At 37.6% G+C, this 12,835-nt stretch overlaps 1 protein-coding gene across 20 annotated transcripts in view; it reads right to left on the reverse strand.

Moving 5' to 3' along the window:
- Positions 1-12,835, reverse strand: part of MPDZ (multiple PDZ domain crumbs cell polarity complex component) — a 97,963-nt gene that overhangs the window by 66,900 nt on the left and 18,228 nt on the right. For all 20 annotated transcript variants that reach the window (XM_074855124.1, XM_074855123.1, XM_074855137.1 and 17 more), the window contains 6 exons: positions 11,704-11,917; positions 9,697-9,825; positions 8,587-8,790; positions 5,486-5,600; positions 3,052-3,140; positions 1,198-1,393 (listed from right to left, as the gene is read on the reverse strand). In XM_074855124.1, coding sequence (XP_074711225.1) covers positions 1,198-1,393; positions 3,052-3,140; positions 5,486-5,600; positions 8,587-8,790; positions 9,697-9,825; positions 11,704-11,917 — 947 coding nt within the window. The remainder of the gene's footprint in view (positions 1-1,197; positions 1,394-3,051; positions 3,141-5,485; positions 5,601-8,586; positions 8,791-9,696; positions 9,826-11,703; positions 11,918-12,835) is intronic.

The following is a 12,835-nucleotide window of genomic DNA, read 5'->3' on the forward strand; positions in this document are numbered from 1 at the left end:
AATCTGGCATGAAGGGCCCAGAAGAAATACTATATTTTAAAGACATTTTGTCTTCTGTTAATGCTTTGCCTTCTCCAGTGAATTTTTCAATGAAACAAGAAAAAAAAGGCACAACTATCAGTAGCTGCATCTCTATGACTGAAAGAAAAGTTACTGGAAAACATGTAACGTTCTTTAGTACTCTTTTATTACCCTTTTTTTTTTTTCTTTTTTCTTCCTCTTCTTTCCTTTGTGCAATTCAGGAAGCTGACACTGAAAAATGAGGACTTGGAGACCTGCATACCTGACAGACTTCACTTGTAGAAAGCCTCTCCTACCACAGAGTTCTATTAGGTATGTTGCTGGCTGTCAGCTGTCTTGAACAACTCTAGGCTAGAGAAACAGCATTTTCTGAGCATTTCCTTTGTGATTTTTACTAAAGGTGGGAATGAGAGAGCATCATACAGACAGCATACTACTGGGTCTTTTGAAATCTTGTGCAAGGTGGGTATTATGCCTCAGTCTATGAGTTGGATATACTTCTGCTGACATCAACCTGTAACACAAGTAGCTGAAAAAAGTCTCTGTATCCAGCTTCTGTGCAGATATTCTGTTCAAACACACTGACTTTCAAAATCTGGCACATATACTGCAAGATGTGCACACTATAAGATTGAGCTTCACTAATCTCATATCAGCAGCAAAATTAATATTGGTCATTGGCTTCTGAACTTTGTACACATATACAGTTAATGCCCTATCAGATTATTAATAACATCTAGATACAGGCCACTCCTCTCATACTTCGGGCTTGTGACTGACACGCAAGAGTGAAAGGAACTGAGACTTGCTTTTGCTCATTGTGGAGGGTAATCTCTTTGCTTGCTCTTGAATGCAGCTTCTCACCCTTGAGCATGAATAAAACATTCACTGCCTTCTTAACACTTGGAAGATTTGAAGGATCAAAGTGCTGAAGCAACTCAGCCAGAAGTGCAAAGAGGTGTAGAGCTTTCAACGCTCACTTTGAAAACGTAGCAAATTATACCACTGTGTCTAACAGATTAATCAAACTAAGTAGACCAAATTCTCCCCCCATGTACAACAGCTCTGCCATCAGTAATAGCTACCCAAAATGAATCTGGCCCATTGTATTTCCACTTTGCAATTGAGAAGAAAAATGTTTCAAGTCAATTTTAAAGCAAAGACAGTTTTAATTACCTTTGGCTGTGCTACTATCCATTGTTTGGAACAGTAAGTCCTTTTCAACAGCAGCATTGAAGTCCTCCTGGGGCTGAATATGATTTTCCTGCTTAACCCCTCTTCTGATCAAAGTGAGCCGAACTGTTTGTCCCGTGTGACGCAAAACGTCAACTGCTTGCTGGTTAGTAAAACCCTGAAGATTTGTTCCATCCACCTGCAGGATTAAGCAGCTTTTCAGCCCACAAGACACCGCCCAGAAAAAAAAAATGTCCAGGGCAAAATAATATGGTGAGGGCTCAGCATCTGTAAGCCTGAGCACAAAGCATGCGGAGGGACAAGAACAAAAACCTGGACAACTTAACAACATTGGACACACTAAGCACTTCCACTGGAGAGCCGCACAGCAAGGTAACAACCAGTACCACAGCAAAGTGGGGAGAAGTGCTTTAGGTGCCCACCACCACAGTGGGGTCAGGCAGACCTGTTCTGCGAGGTGGGAGAGGACGGCAGCATGTGCTATGCTGGGCATGTTGTGCAGCCTGCCTGCTTAAACACTTCAGTCACACCCTCCCCTGAGGAGAAAATACTGGGTGAATAAACCAACACAGTCATGGCCAGGACAGCTGGGGAGGGGAGGGTGAGGAGAGACCCATCTGTCCACTGTGGTAGAAAGAACTACAGATCGCAGCCATACTGAGGCCAAGTAACCTCAGACACAGTGGAGTCTACTACTGAACACCGTGAAGTCCAATTTCCCAATCATACACTGTTCCAGCCAGCCAGATGTTATCTCTGGTCCATCATTTTAATATTTTAAAGAACAAGATTTTGGCCTCTTCTGTCTGAAACTACACCATTATCTCACTAACTCAGGGTTTCTTCTGAAACTCAAGACTTTGGCATTACTTAATTTCATCCCGTTATCCCTAGTACATGCCATTTTTTATTCTCCTCCTTGCAAACTCCATATCATCCCATTCTTTCTCTGTCTCATCCCCTGGTACCTTTAATTTCTGAAATACTTCTAATAATACTATATTCCTTGACTCCTGTAGTTGTTTCAGTGTATGTATACAACACACATATTTCATTATTTTAATTCCTTCTTCATGAAGAATGACTCCCCCCGGACCCTTAATCATTCTGTTGCCCTTCTCTGAACTTCCTCCAACTCTGGTGTCTAAACACAAAGTAATTAAGAATGAGCTGGGGTTATTTAATCTTTCCTCCACACTTAAGCAAACCATACTTAAAAAATGTTTATTATTCTTTTGTCTGAGCTCACTCAAATGTTCTTATCCTTCTGCACCTGCAGTAGAAGAAGAAATCAACTTTGGAATAATCAGTTTTTGCCATTTGTACTCAGCATTTAAATCATTATAAAAACCATATATACCTCCACATACAAACACATTCATACTCAGAAGGAGACCATAAGTTGTTTAGTGATGCCTTTGCACAAATGCAAGGACGGATCTGTGACAGCCACAAAAAAGAGGTTCCTGCATTCATGACCTGATTTTCACCACACAACTAACATTTTATGAATGAAAATATTTTCTTTTAAAAATCATTTTGAAAACAGTTGCTTAATTTCAATCAAACTGTGAAACTTTGCCTTTACTAAGCAGTCCCAAAACTCCTACTGATAAGATACACACATACAACACAGATTTTCTTGAGAAACATAAGTTGCACGCAGGTAGCATAATCAGAGAGATAATGAGATCAAAGGCTCAGTCAAAAAAAGGACTCACCATTTCAACACCGATCCTAAATGTTTTAAACTAGTACTATATGAGCATTTCTTTACAACTTAAAGAAGTAGAGTTTTGCAGAGAAGTGAACTCCTTTCTTCGTGTGTTTACTTACAACTATAATTTGATCTCCCACGTGGATTCTGCCATCATGTTCAACAGCACTGCCTTTTGTAATGCTTTTCACAAAGATACCAGAAGGTTCTTGGATGAAGAAACAGAGAAAATTAAATTAAATAATTTATTAAGAAACAATTTAAATAATGCAACAATCTCTCAACTAATGACACCAGCCAAAGGGAGAAAAAGAAAGAAAACACAATCTCCAAGTAAGATAAAGAAAGAATCATCAAGAAAGTATATGCTTTTGGAAAATAATACTATATATGTTTTACTTAAAGGATGAGCCTGATTAATGTCAGCTTGTGTTGGACCAGATTTCATTCAAAATTTTACAATGACAAATTCCCAATTCTTGCTGCAAAAGAAGACATATTCTAATTAATTTTAATCTAAACATTGAAACCAGCATCAACAGAAAACATACTTCTGACTTTTGGTCAGATTTAAAACTACAGCTCAGAAAATCCAGTTTGAGTACACTAACCTGGTAAATTCTCTATTTTCTATGTACTTAAGAACTGCTCAAGAAAAGGCATGCTTGGATAACCAAACGCAGAAAATTATAAGCAAGTAGGACAACTTACGTTTGAACCAGCTTTGAAGTACAGCTGTAAGTCAGTATTTGACCCAGTAAAAAAAGAAGACAAAAAAAAAATCCAAACCCCAAAATAGAACCATTTTAGACAGGTACCCATTTTGAATCAGAAGGAAAAGTCATATATATAAAACACCTACAGAAGGGACATTTTACAAAAAGAAATCCATTTCAGGAAAAATACACTGGAATTTGAAACTTCGATAGCTCATTAAAGTGAAAACCTATGGAGTTCCTACATGTGCATTTTGCATAGTACACATGAAATTGACAAAAATACTAGCATGAACTGCCATGAAATTAGGTCTGAGGGTCACAGGCCTGTTACACTGGTGTAAGAAATCTTAACAGAATCTACTTTCTCTCAACAAAAGCTCCAACTCTGTTAAATGAATACGTTCAATGGAAAAACAATCCATTACAAAATGGGTTTTAACACCTGTCGAGACATCCCAGTGCCTCTGCAGATCTGAAACTCATCTTTTATATGACAAAAGTTAGCAGGAAGGAGGGCTAAATCTATGTTTTGGTCTAATGACAATATTCAGCTTAGGAGAGGAGTAAGACTACAAATATATTTAAGTCATGACATTGACAATTCTTTTCTGTTTTTTCTTAATTTGTTGTTTTCCCAGGTTTTGTGAATAATTAAATTGCTGGTCTTACTAACTTCCAAGTGTTTTTATATCCTGTAACAGCTGTATGGCAACATGACATTGCTATTTGTCATTCATGAAAGATTCAGCCGCAGATCTTGTTGTCCAGTAGTTTGATTGCTGCTTCTCTGACAGCAAAGTTGTACTTTAACTAAGTGTTAAGTCACAAAATTAAGTGAGATGCCCAATTAGTTTCTAAGGCAAGAATATCTTCTAATGCAGTAAAATGTAGCACAACAATTTAAAATCAAAGATGGGCGATACTCCAACACTGAATCAGTTAAAATATGCTATCAGATCTATCACATGTTCTACAGTTCAATTTGCCATTTAAAGATTCAACTGGAAGCTGCTAAAAAGCGGACTTACACAAACTGTGACCATCCTGTTCTATGGAACAGATTGTTAAAATTTAGTCCAGCTTCTCAAAGCCAACAAATTACGTCTATAAACTGCTAATAACATAGGATATATCTATCCACACATTTCTCTAACAATATATACATGGGTATAAGTCAAACGAACAGCTCTTTGAGAAATTTTACAACACATTCGACAACCATCCCTTCCCAGCAGTATTGCACTTGCCAAATCCCTCACAGGGATGCCTAACAGAGTTCTGGATCATTTTTCTGAAAAATGTAGTGGAAATTACAAAATAAAAATACACAACTGTACATGAACTGTGGCATTTCTTTATTTAAATTATTTATTGGCTGCAACAGCCCAGAGGTCAACAAACATTTATTATATTCAGGTCACTAAGGAATTCTTGGTCTGGCAGCAGTACTACACACATTGTTTAAACAGTAATAATAATACCTCCTAAAACTACTCAGAATTGTAATGTATAATCTTGTTGAAGCCTTTTAAAAATGAAAATATAATTTTAAAAGCCCAGCTAGTTCTAATAAAAATGGCTCAATCTATTTTAGATTTGCTTTGCAAACACGTATAAGCACAAGCTTTAGACAAGAGTGAATATAAAAATTGATTAAAAAACGTTGAGGTGGGATTTTATAATAAAACCGATTCCTTCTAATCTGAATGTCCTTCTCACAATAGATGGTCAAGATTTTGTTTTTAGAGATGCTATATGAAAACTAAAATTAAGTCTTTGATGCACATACACCATAGCACACAACAGAGTGTAAATTGCAGGAATCAATCAATACCTGATGTTTTGTCTCCAATGTAACCAGCAATCGTTATTCCTAATCCCTGGTTGTTTTTAGTGAGTTCGACATTAAATTTCTCCCCATCTTCAGAGCTATCAACAGAAGTATCTGCCTAATACGAAAAGCATGATTAGAAAGGAAGCTTTTTTCTTTTATGTCATTAACACCACCACATTCTTTTCTGTCAGTAACATGTAAAACTAGACACAAATGTAAAAAAGAACAACTTTGCTTCTCCTCTTATTTGGTGTTCAGCAGAGAAACTAGATATAGGTTACATTCCTCACTGTAAAGCAATGCAGGTAATGACCTCCCTGCTCTACTGGCATATTAACCCTAAAATATCTAACCTATAAAATCATTATTTGATTACTAAAATGACTTATGAAATTCATGCAAATTGAACAATGAACCTCTTGTACGTTAAGTTACACAACCCATGCTTAAATGTTAGAATATGTAGCTTGTTGCCCTTCTGGGATCCCCTCAGCACCAGCTTTAGACTGCTGTGTTATTAAAAAGAAGAAAAATAGATCAAAATTATATTTTGTATTTATTTGTTTAAATTCCTGGTCAATAACTATAGCTATTTTTTTCCTACGCATGTCAAATTTAAAACATAATAAAAGCTGTTACTAGCAAGGCAATTATGTTTCTTGGTTTTGAAAGACTTAAAAATTCTGTTTTAGAAGGTAGCAATTTACTTCCAGCTAGTTAAATAATGACAATCTCTGCTAATATCTACTAGAAACCTTCAAATTTCAACAAAGAATTTTGGGGGTAATGAATTCATTTATTTTTAATGAAAGTTCAATACATATTAAAATCCCATTTCAGCAATACTGCTTTCATATTAAAAAAGATTAACTTTTAAAATTTAATTTCAACTTTTTAAAAAGTTTTTTTTTAAATTTTTCATCTTTCAGCTGTCTAAAACAGGTAGCCACTAGCCACTTTCATAGCTGATATATATCAGTGTATGATTACATATACAAGGCTTCAATTTCATTGTATTTATATGGACATTAATATTTATGCACATATTTAAAATGGAAATTCACAAATATTGTACAAATCTATGAAGATCCTGCTATAGTCCTATTTTATTCTGTCTCCTTCTGCATGACAAATAGCAGCTAGTATTTTTTAAAGTGCCAGTACAGCAACCATGCAGACACTTAACTAAACCCAGTTTGACTAGATGAGCATGCATGTCCCAAAAAATAGAAGACTTCAGAGAGCTATGATGCTACTTGACAAATGAGAATCTGACTTCAGTTCTTTATCTGAACAACTCCACCCAAAACCACAATAAACACAAGAAAAATACATTTCTACTGCTTTAACTACCTCTCTGCTTGATAATACAGGATTATTTTGGCCACAGGTAATGCCACTAAAAAACTGCTCCAATTTCTATAATCTCATGAATTTTTACAGTATAAACATCTACCAGGGACATGATGAGAAGTGCCCATTTTGGAAAGCCATTCTGCTCTCACTAACAGCTTTAAGAGCATCATGAAGTCTTCACCCACCCTGTATTTATCAGAAAGAAACAGAAAAACTAAACTGTCTCCATCATAATCTTCACTCCAGACCCAAACTAATGAGGCTTGCAGCACCATTAACAGGGTGTACCCTCCAAGATCAAGACTTGTGCAGGTAGAATCAATTTAAAAATAGCCCGTCTCCTGCCAGGAGAGATGTACCAGTAACAAGGTACTGAAAAGGATAGAAACGGAAAGGAAGATGGCAAAAAAGTCAGATTTTGCCACTTGGTGGCTTTGAACTATTTCTTTGGTACTAGAAATGCTATACATCCTGCAGCTGCAGACACAGCCTTCAACACTGCATCACAGAACCTCAGAAATGCAAATACTGAAGAAGTATACAGATTAAATTATCAAAATCAGCTTCTTTTTTGAGACTGCTGCTTTTCCAATAAATAATATTTGGACTAGATATTGATCCCTTTATCTAAAATACAGCCAGGTTTTCATGACTCCTTCATGTCTGTAGAGACACAACGGTACTAGTTTGTCACTCTTCTTAGATGCTCAGAAGACTGCATGTTGATTAACTTTCTTTGCCTTACAGCCAGAAAAGAGGAGATGAATACATGTTTCTTTTCTACAGATACCACTACAATAGGCAGAGGCAAAATAATGGTATTCATTCAAAAATCGATAAGGCTTTTTTTTCTTCCAAACTGACCTATTTGAAATATAATTTGTAACTGGGAAGAAAATGCCTAGAAATACAACAGCAAAAAGTAAAACAAAAAATTATTTGTAAGGCATGAATTCTGTCCGGTTGTAGGCTCAAAAACAGCCACTTTTTTTTTTTTTTCTTTCATTCACTTACTCCATGAAATCACATTTAAATGTATCTGGTCATAATTATACGTGAAAAACACTACTTCCTGGCTCCCATGAAACCAGGCTTTGCTGCAAACATGCAAATGACCTATTTTGTAGAGGTTTTGAGCTGACAGGACATGATAATATTTACAGCATTTTTTAAGTGGTTGACAGTTGTAGAGGAGAAACAGCACAGAGAGCACAATCATCAGCAGGGGAGTAAGGGTAGCAGTTTTTGTGGAAGATGTCTAGCAAATGAGTAATGCCAGGTGATGTAGGAAAGAAGCATCATCTGTGTGCTGGATGGTACAGAGACAAACTGTCTGATGGATGGCTGCAGTGATACGGAAATAAGAAATGCTCCCGGAGACAATAAGGACAGGTGTAAAGAGAAATGCTACAGAGCCAGCTTGCTCTGTCTGAAGACTGCATGGCTTCAGTTACTCCCCATATATTACAATACAATCACAAGCAACCCAAAACCAGATGTTGTTCAGATCACACTTATGGAAGTCCTAAGCCTTGATTCCCAAACGCTTCAGGTGTATAGATCCTTGCATTGTGGACTCACAACAATTAACTTCTCCCAGACTGTCAGCTAAGAACACCACTACTGGGAAAGAAAATCCTGGCTTTTGAGAACATAAGTGTGAAAGGCATTCAAATAGCAGTTAAAAGAAAAGGAAGTCTGAATTCAAAGTTTGCCATGAGTTAAGTATATTCACTGATGCTTACCTGTTTCTCTGGTGTGGAGATGGGTACTGGCGTACCTGGAGGGCCTGCTGGTGGAGGTAGCTCCTCAACAGGACCTCTTGCAATTACCAGTTTCACCCGATTTCCACACTGCCTCAGAACTTGTGCCACCTGCTCACTGCTCATTCCAGCTAGATCTGTATCACCAATTTTCAAGATGTGGTCTCCACTACACAATCTCCCATGCTAGAGAAAGAATAATGATAAAAGAACTCTACTAACATCCTGCCATTGCTCCCACATACCATACAATTAGAAAAAAAACACGTAGCTTTAGTCAGTTTTCAGACATATGAATCAGGTGACATTTTTTTGGGTGCCAAGTCAATATCATGATAACATGGAGAAGGAAAGTAGGTTGCCTAATAGCACACTAATTTTACTAGAAATTTCTCCAGAAATATCCAGGACATCCTTTTTCAAGCAGTCAGTCAGCTGAGCATAGAAAAAAATTCATACAGTTATGGTTACTACCTACTGGTATTTAACAACTGCACATAGATTGAAGTTCAGGTTTCATTACCAAACACACTTTCAAAAGACAGCATACAAATACATATTCACCTTTGCACTTCTATTTAAAAACTGGTCCTCAGGATTAACCATAACTTCAAAATACAATACATTTCTCCCTTAGCGTGATCCAGTTATTTATAATGCTATACACTGGCTTACTCTCTTACTGATTCACCTTCAATCAATAGAAAAGCTTCACATTAGCCCATATGAAAAATATTAAAGAGACAGGTCTGTAAAAGGAACCCATCTACCTGCTCAGGGAAGAAGTGCATCAGTAAATCCTGTCCATACATCTCCAGGCCCTGTTATCAGGTCACCAATTCTGTGACAGGAAGACTGACCAGTATAATGTAACAGTTTTGAAAATGTGATTTAGAGCCTAATCCAGGTTCTACATTCAAATGCACAGATCTCCTGCACTAAACACACCTTTACTGAAGATAAATTTCACCACTTACTCTCTCTTTTTTACACTTATGAGGAAAAAAGTTACCAGTACTTAGCATGATTATCAAAGTAAAGAGTAACTTCACGTCCTACTGAAGAGTAAACAGAAGGGTAGGTTGAATTTACCTGATCAGCCACCCCTCCTGGAAGGATGGTTTTAACAATCACTCCAGTTGACTTTCCTCCCACTATCCCAAATCCCAGACCCGAGCCATCATTCACCAACTCAATGGTCTCCACGTGCTGCCAGTGAACCTAAAAGGAATAAATACAAACATTCAAATTACAAAAATAAGGACATATGTATTAAAATTTGCAAAACAGTTTCTCTTATTTCTTGGGTATGTTTCTGAATAAAGTAAGGTGGCAATATGGGACCTTTCTAACAATTACTATTAAGTACAAGATAACATAATATTTAAGCAATAAATTGATCATTTCATAACATTGGAATTTTTCTGGTACAAACCAGAGCTGGGTAGTGGGTCAGGCCTTTCAAAAACTTGCTGAATGAATTTAAGCAGCAACCTAGGACTGTCCACCTTCATGTCCCATTGCAGTCAGTGTGAAAAAACACTGCTGCTAGGAAATCTCACAAGACTAGAAATCAAAATCTTCAAATAGGTGCATGTTCACATCAGCCATTATAACAAAGCACAGGAGAAAGCATAAATCCAATTCAGAGGTTAAGGCTGAAAGTAGCACCAGGTATGGCAAGGTAGGTGTTAGCAGAATTGTCCCCTGTGTAATGAACAAAGATTTCCGTGTTGTCCAATGTCAACAGCAATGAAATAGCTCTGATGGCAGGCTTCATGTTCTGACAGGAGCTCTGAAAGACAAATGCTAGCTTGCTCACATGGGGCAATACTGAAGGGACGACTGGAAGTTCCTGGTATTGTTTCTCCTGAAGAACAAACCATACCATAAACTCATCTGAAATTTAAAACCACAGCTGGTGGTCCACCAGGTAGGATCTTGAAAATAAGGAGTTACTTTGGAATAATCAAGGTACTGCAAATTCAAAGCCCTGTAGTACCTGTTTGGGAATCTGCAGTCTTAACATAAACCAATGATGATCAAGCAAAGACTGAAGGAAAAAGAATGCCTCCATATAAGCTGCTTTGCTCCATTATTTGAAAGCAAAAGGAATACAACGGCTGGGAAAGGAACGCATAAAAAAAGAGAAGGAGCTGTAGCAGGTTTGAAAGGAACATTTTTTCAAGCAAGAGAATATGGAGGCAATCACATAGAGAAAGAAGCGTGTCACGAATAGTGGAAGAGAGCAGGCCTCTCCTATGTGCTGAAAGGAAAAGTTAGGTCAATCAATTTTACTCCTGCACACAGAAGAAAAGAGTAATTTTGAAATTTCTTCACAAAAAGTTTTATGCTAATGAATAAAATAAACACTAAAACAGCTGCTTTATCCAGACTGATTGCTCCATATACTTCTGATTATCGACTCCCTTAAAGAAGAGCCACTGATGAATGAATAGCAAAACCTACAGAAACTGAAGACAGGCTGTTTCATCTACCTGACTAAGGTACCAGGAAGAGAAAGTGCAGTTAATATCACCATGTTTCCGAGCTATGTTCTCTACACCTGGATGTGCAAAAGTTTTCAAAAGAAAGGAAATGTAGTAGAGCTATTTTCTGAGGGTCCTCAAATATGTTCCTACACGTGGTATTTTGATGGCTCTCTTGTTGCTTTAATTGACCCTCACTGCTAACACACAACAGAGAAGCACCCATCTACCTGGTGGTGCAGATCAGATTACAATGCCTGAAAAATTTCTGTTTGCCCAAGCAGAAGGCAAAGAGAAAAAAAGATCCTCTTTTCTGCTACCTCAAAATAAAGCTTCATAAACTAAAGTAAACATGCTGTATTTGCATTGGTGGATACAGACAATTTGGCAGATGGGAAGAAGGAATATGTCCAAGATCAAGATCCCCCCCAGCAAGCCTGAATATTTTCTACTCCTTGCATGGGAAAAGGTACAACGAAAATAAATCGAAGAAAAATCTCAAAAACTGTGAAGGAAATGTACATACAAGTTACAAAAAAAGTCTCAAAATACTAGATGCAGATGCATACATGCCCAGAACTGAATACACAGACATCTGGGGTATACTCACCGGGTTGGAATGGGCTGAAACTGTGCTAGCAGCAGATGGAGACCGGGAAACTACAGGACTGATGAGCTGAGGGAAAGCGCCCCTGGCCACAACTAGCTGGACATTATCTTTTGCTTTCTGTAGGATGCTGATAGCCTGTTGATGTGTAATTGTCTGATCAAGGGGTTGTCCGTTAATAGCAAGGATTTGATCTGCTTCCTTCAGCTTTCCATCTCTGTCACACACGTGTAAACAGGGAAGGGAGACAACAAAATAAACAAACAAGAAAAACCAAAGAAGTGTTGCCACAAAAATTAAAGTATTTTGACAATTTTCCAGTACTTTTAATAACCTGTTCTCTATTTCCCCCACTTCTTAATCTCTCCCCGCAGTTTTGCTGAAAGGAGCTGATGTGGCACCCTAGTGATCGCTTCCTTTGAAGCTAATCCCACTGCTACTCTCCCCTGGCTACTACCCCCTAGCTAGCTTTCTTCTCCCTGTACCCCCATGCGAGACTAAGCATATTAGATCTCAGTCGCTCCCAACCACAGCCTGGGAACTTAAGTTTATTCTTGACTTTGAGCCTCTTGCTTAACAGACAAAGTGCTCCACTTTGTTCAGTGCACCCATTCTGAATACTCACCAAACCGTGCAGTGGAACACGCTTTCATCAAGATGTTACAGAAACAAATTTTGTTTTGCACAAAGCCAAGGGAAAAAAAAAAAAAAAAGGAAAAAAAGAAGGGGAGGCAGAGAGAGAAACAGAAAGAAAATGACAAAGCAGATCCCTTTTAAATGAGGGGGAAAAAAGTCCTGAACAAATTAAAAAAAAAAAAAAAAAAAAAAAATCACTCTTCACTTTCTGTCAAAGGAAGCACTACTGTAAAATTACATAATGAGCCCTTCCTCAGACCTACTTCAAAGGAATTGTATAAAGCCTAAACAGATGAGTTATCCTCTGCATCCTCTACCACTTCTATTTCTTCTGCAACAAACCAGCAAAATTTCTAGTCTTGTCTCCAACATCCCAAAGTGGCAATGCTTTGAAAACCAAGAGCAGCAATGAAAACAATGGTGCCTATTACACCAGCTTCTGTGAGGACCTACAGTGTAAAAGCCAAGGTACTCAACAGCATTCAGGAGAAGCACTATT

Source organism: Strix uralensis, chromosome Z (assembly GCF_047716275.1).
Source record: "Strix uralensis isolate ZFMK-TIS-50842 chromosome Z, bStrUra1, whole genome shotgun sequence".
NCBI classification, from domain to species: domain Eukaryota; kingdom Metazoa; phylum Chordata; class Aves; order Strigiformes; family Strigidae; genus Strix; species Strix uralensis.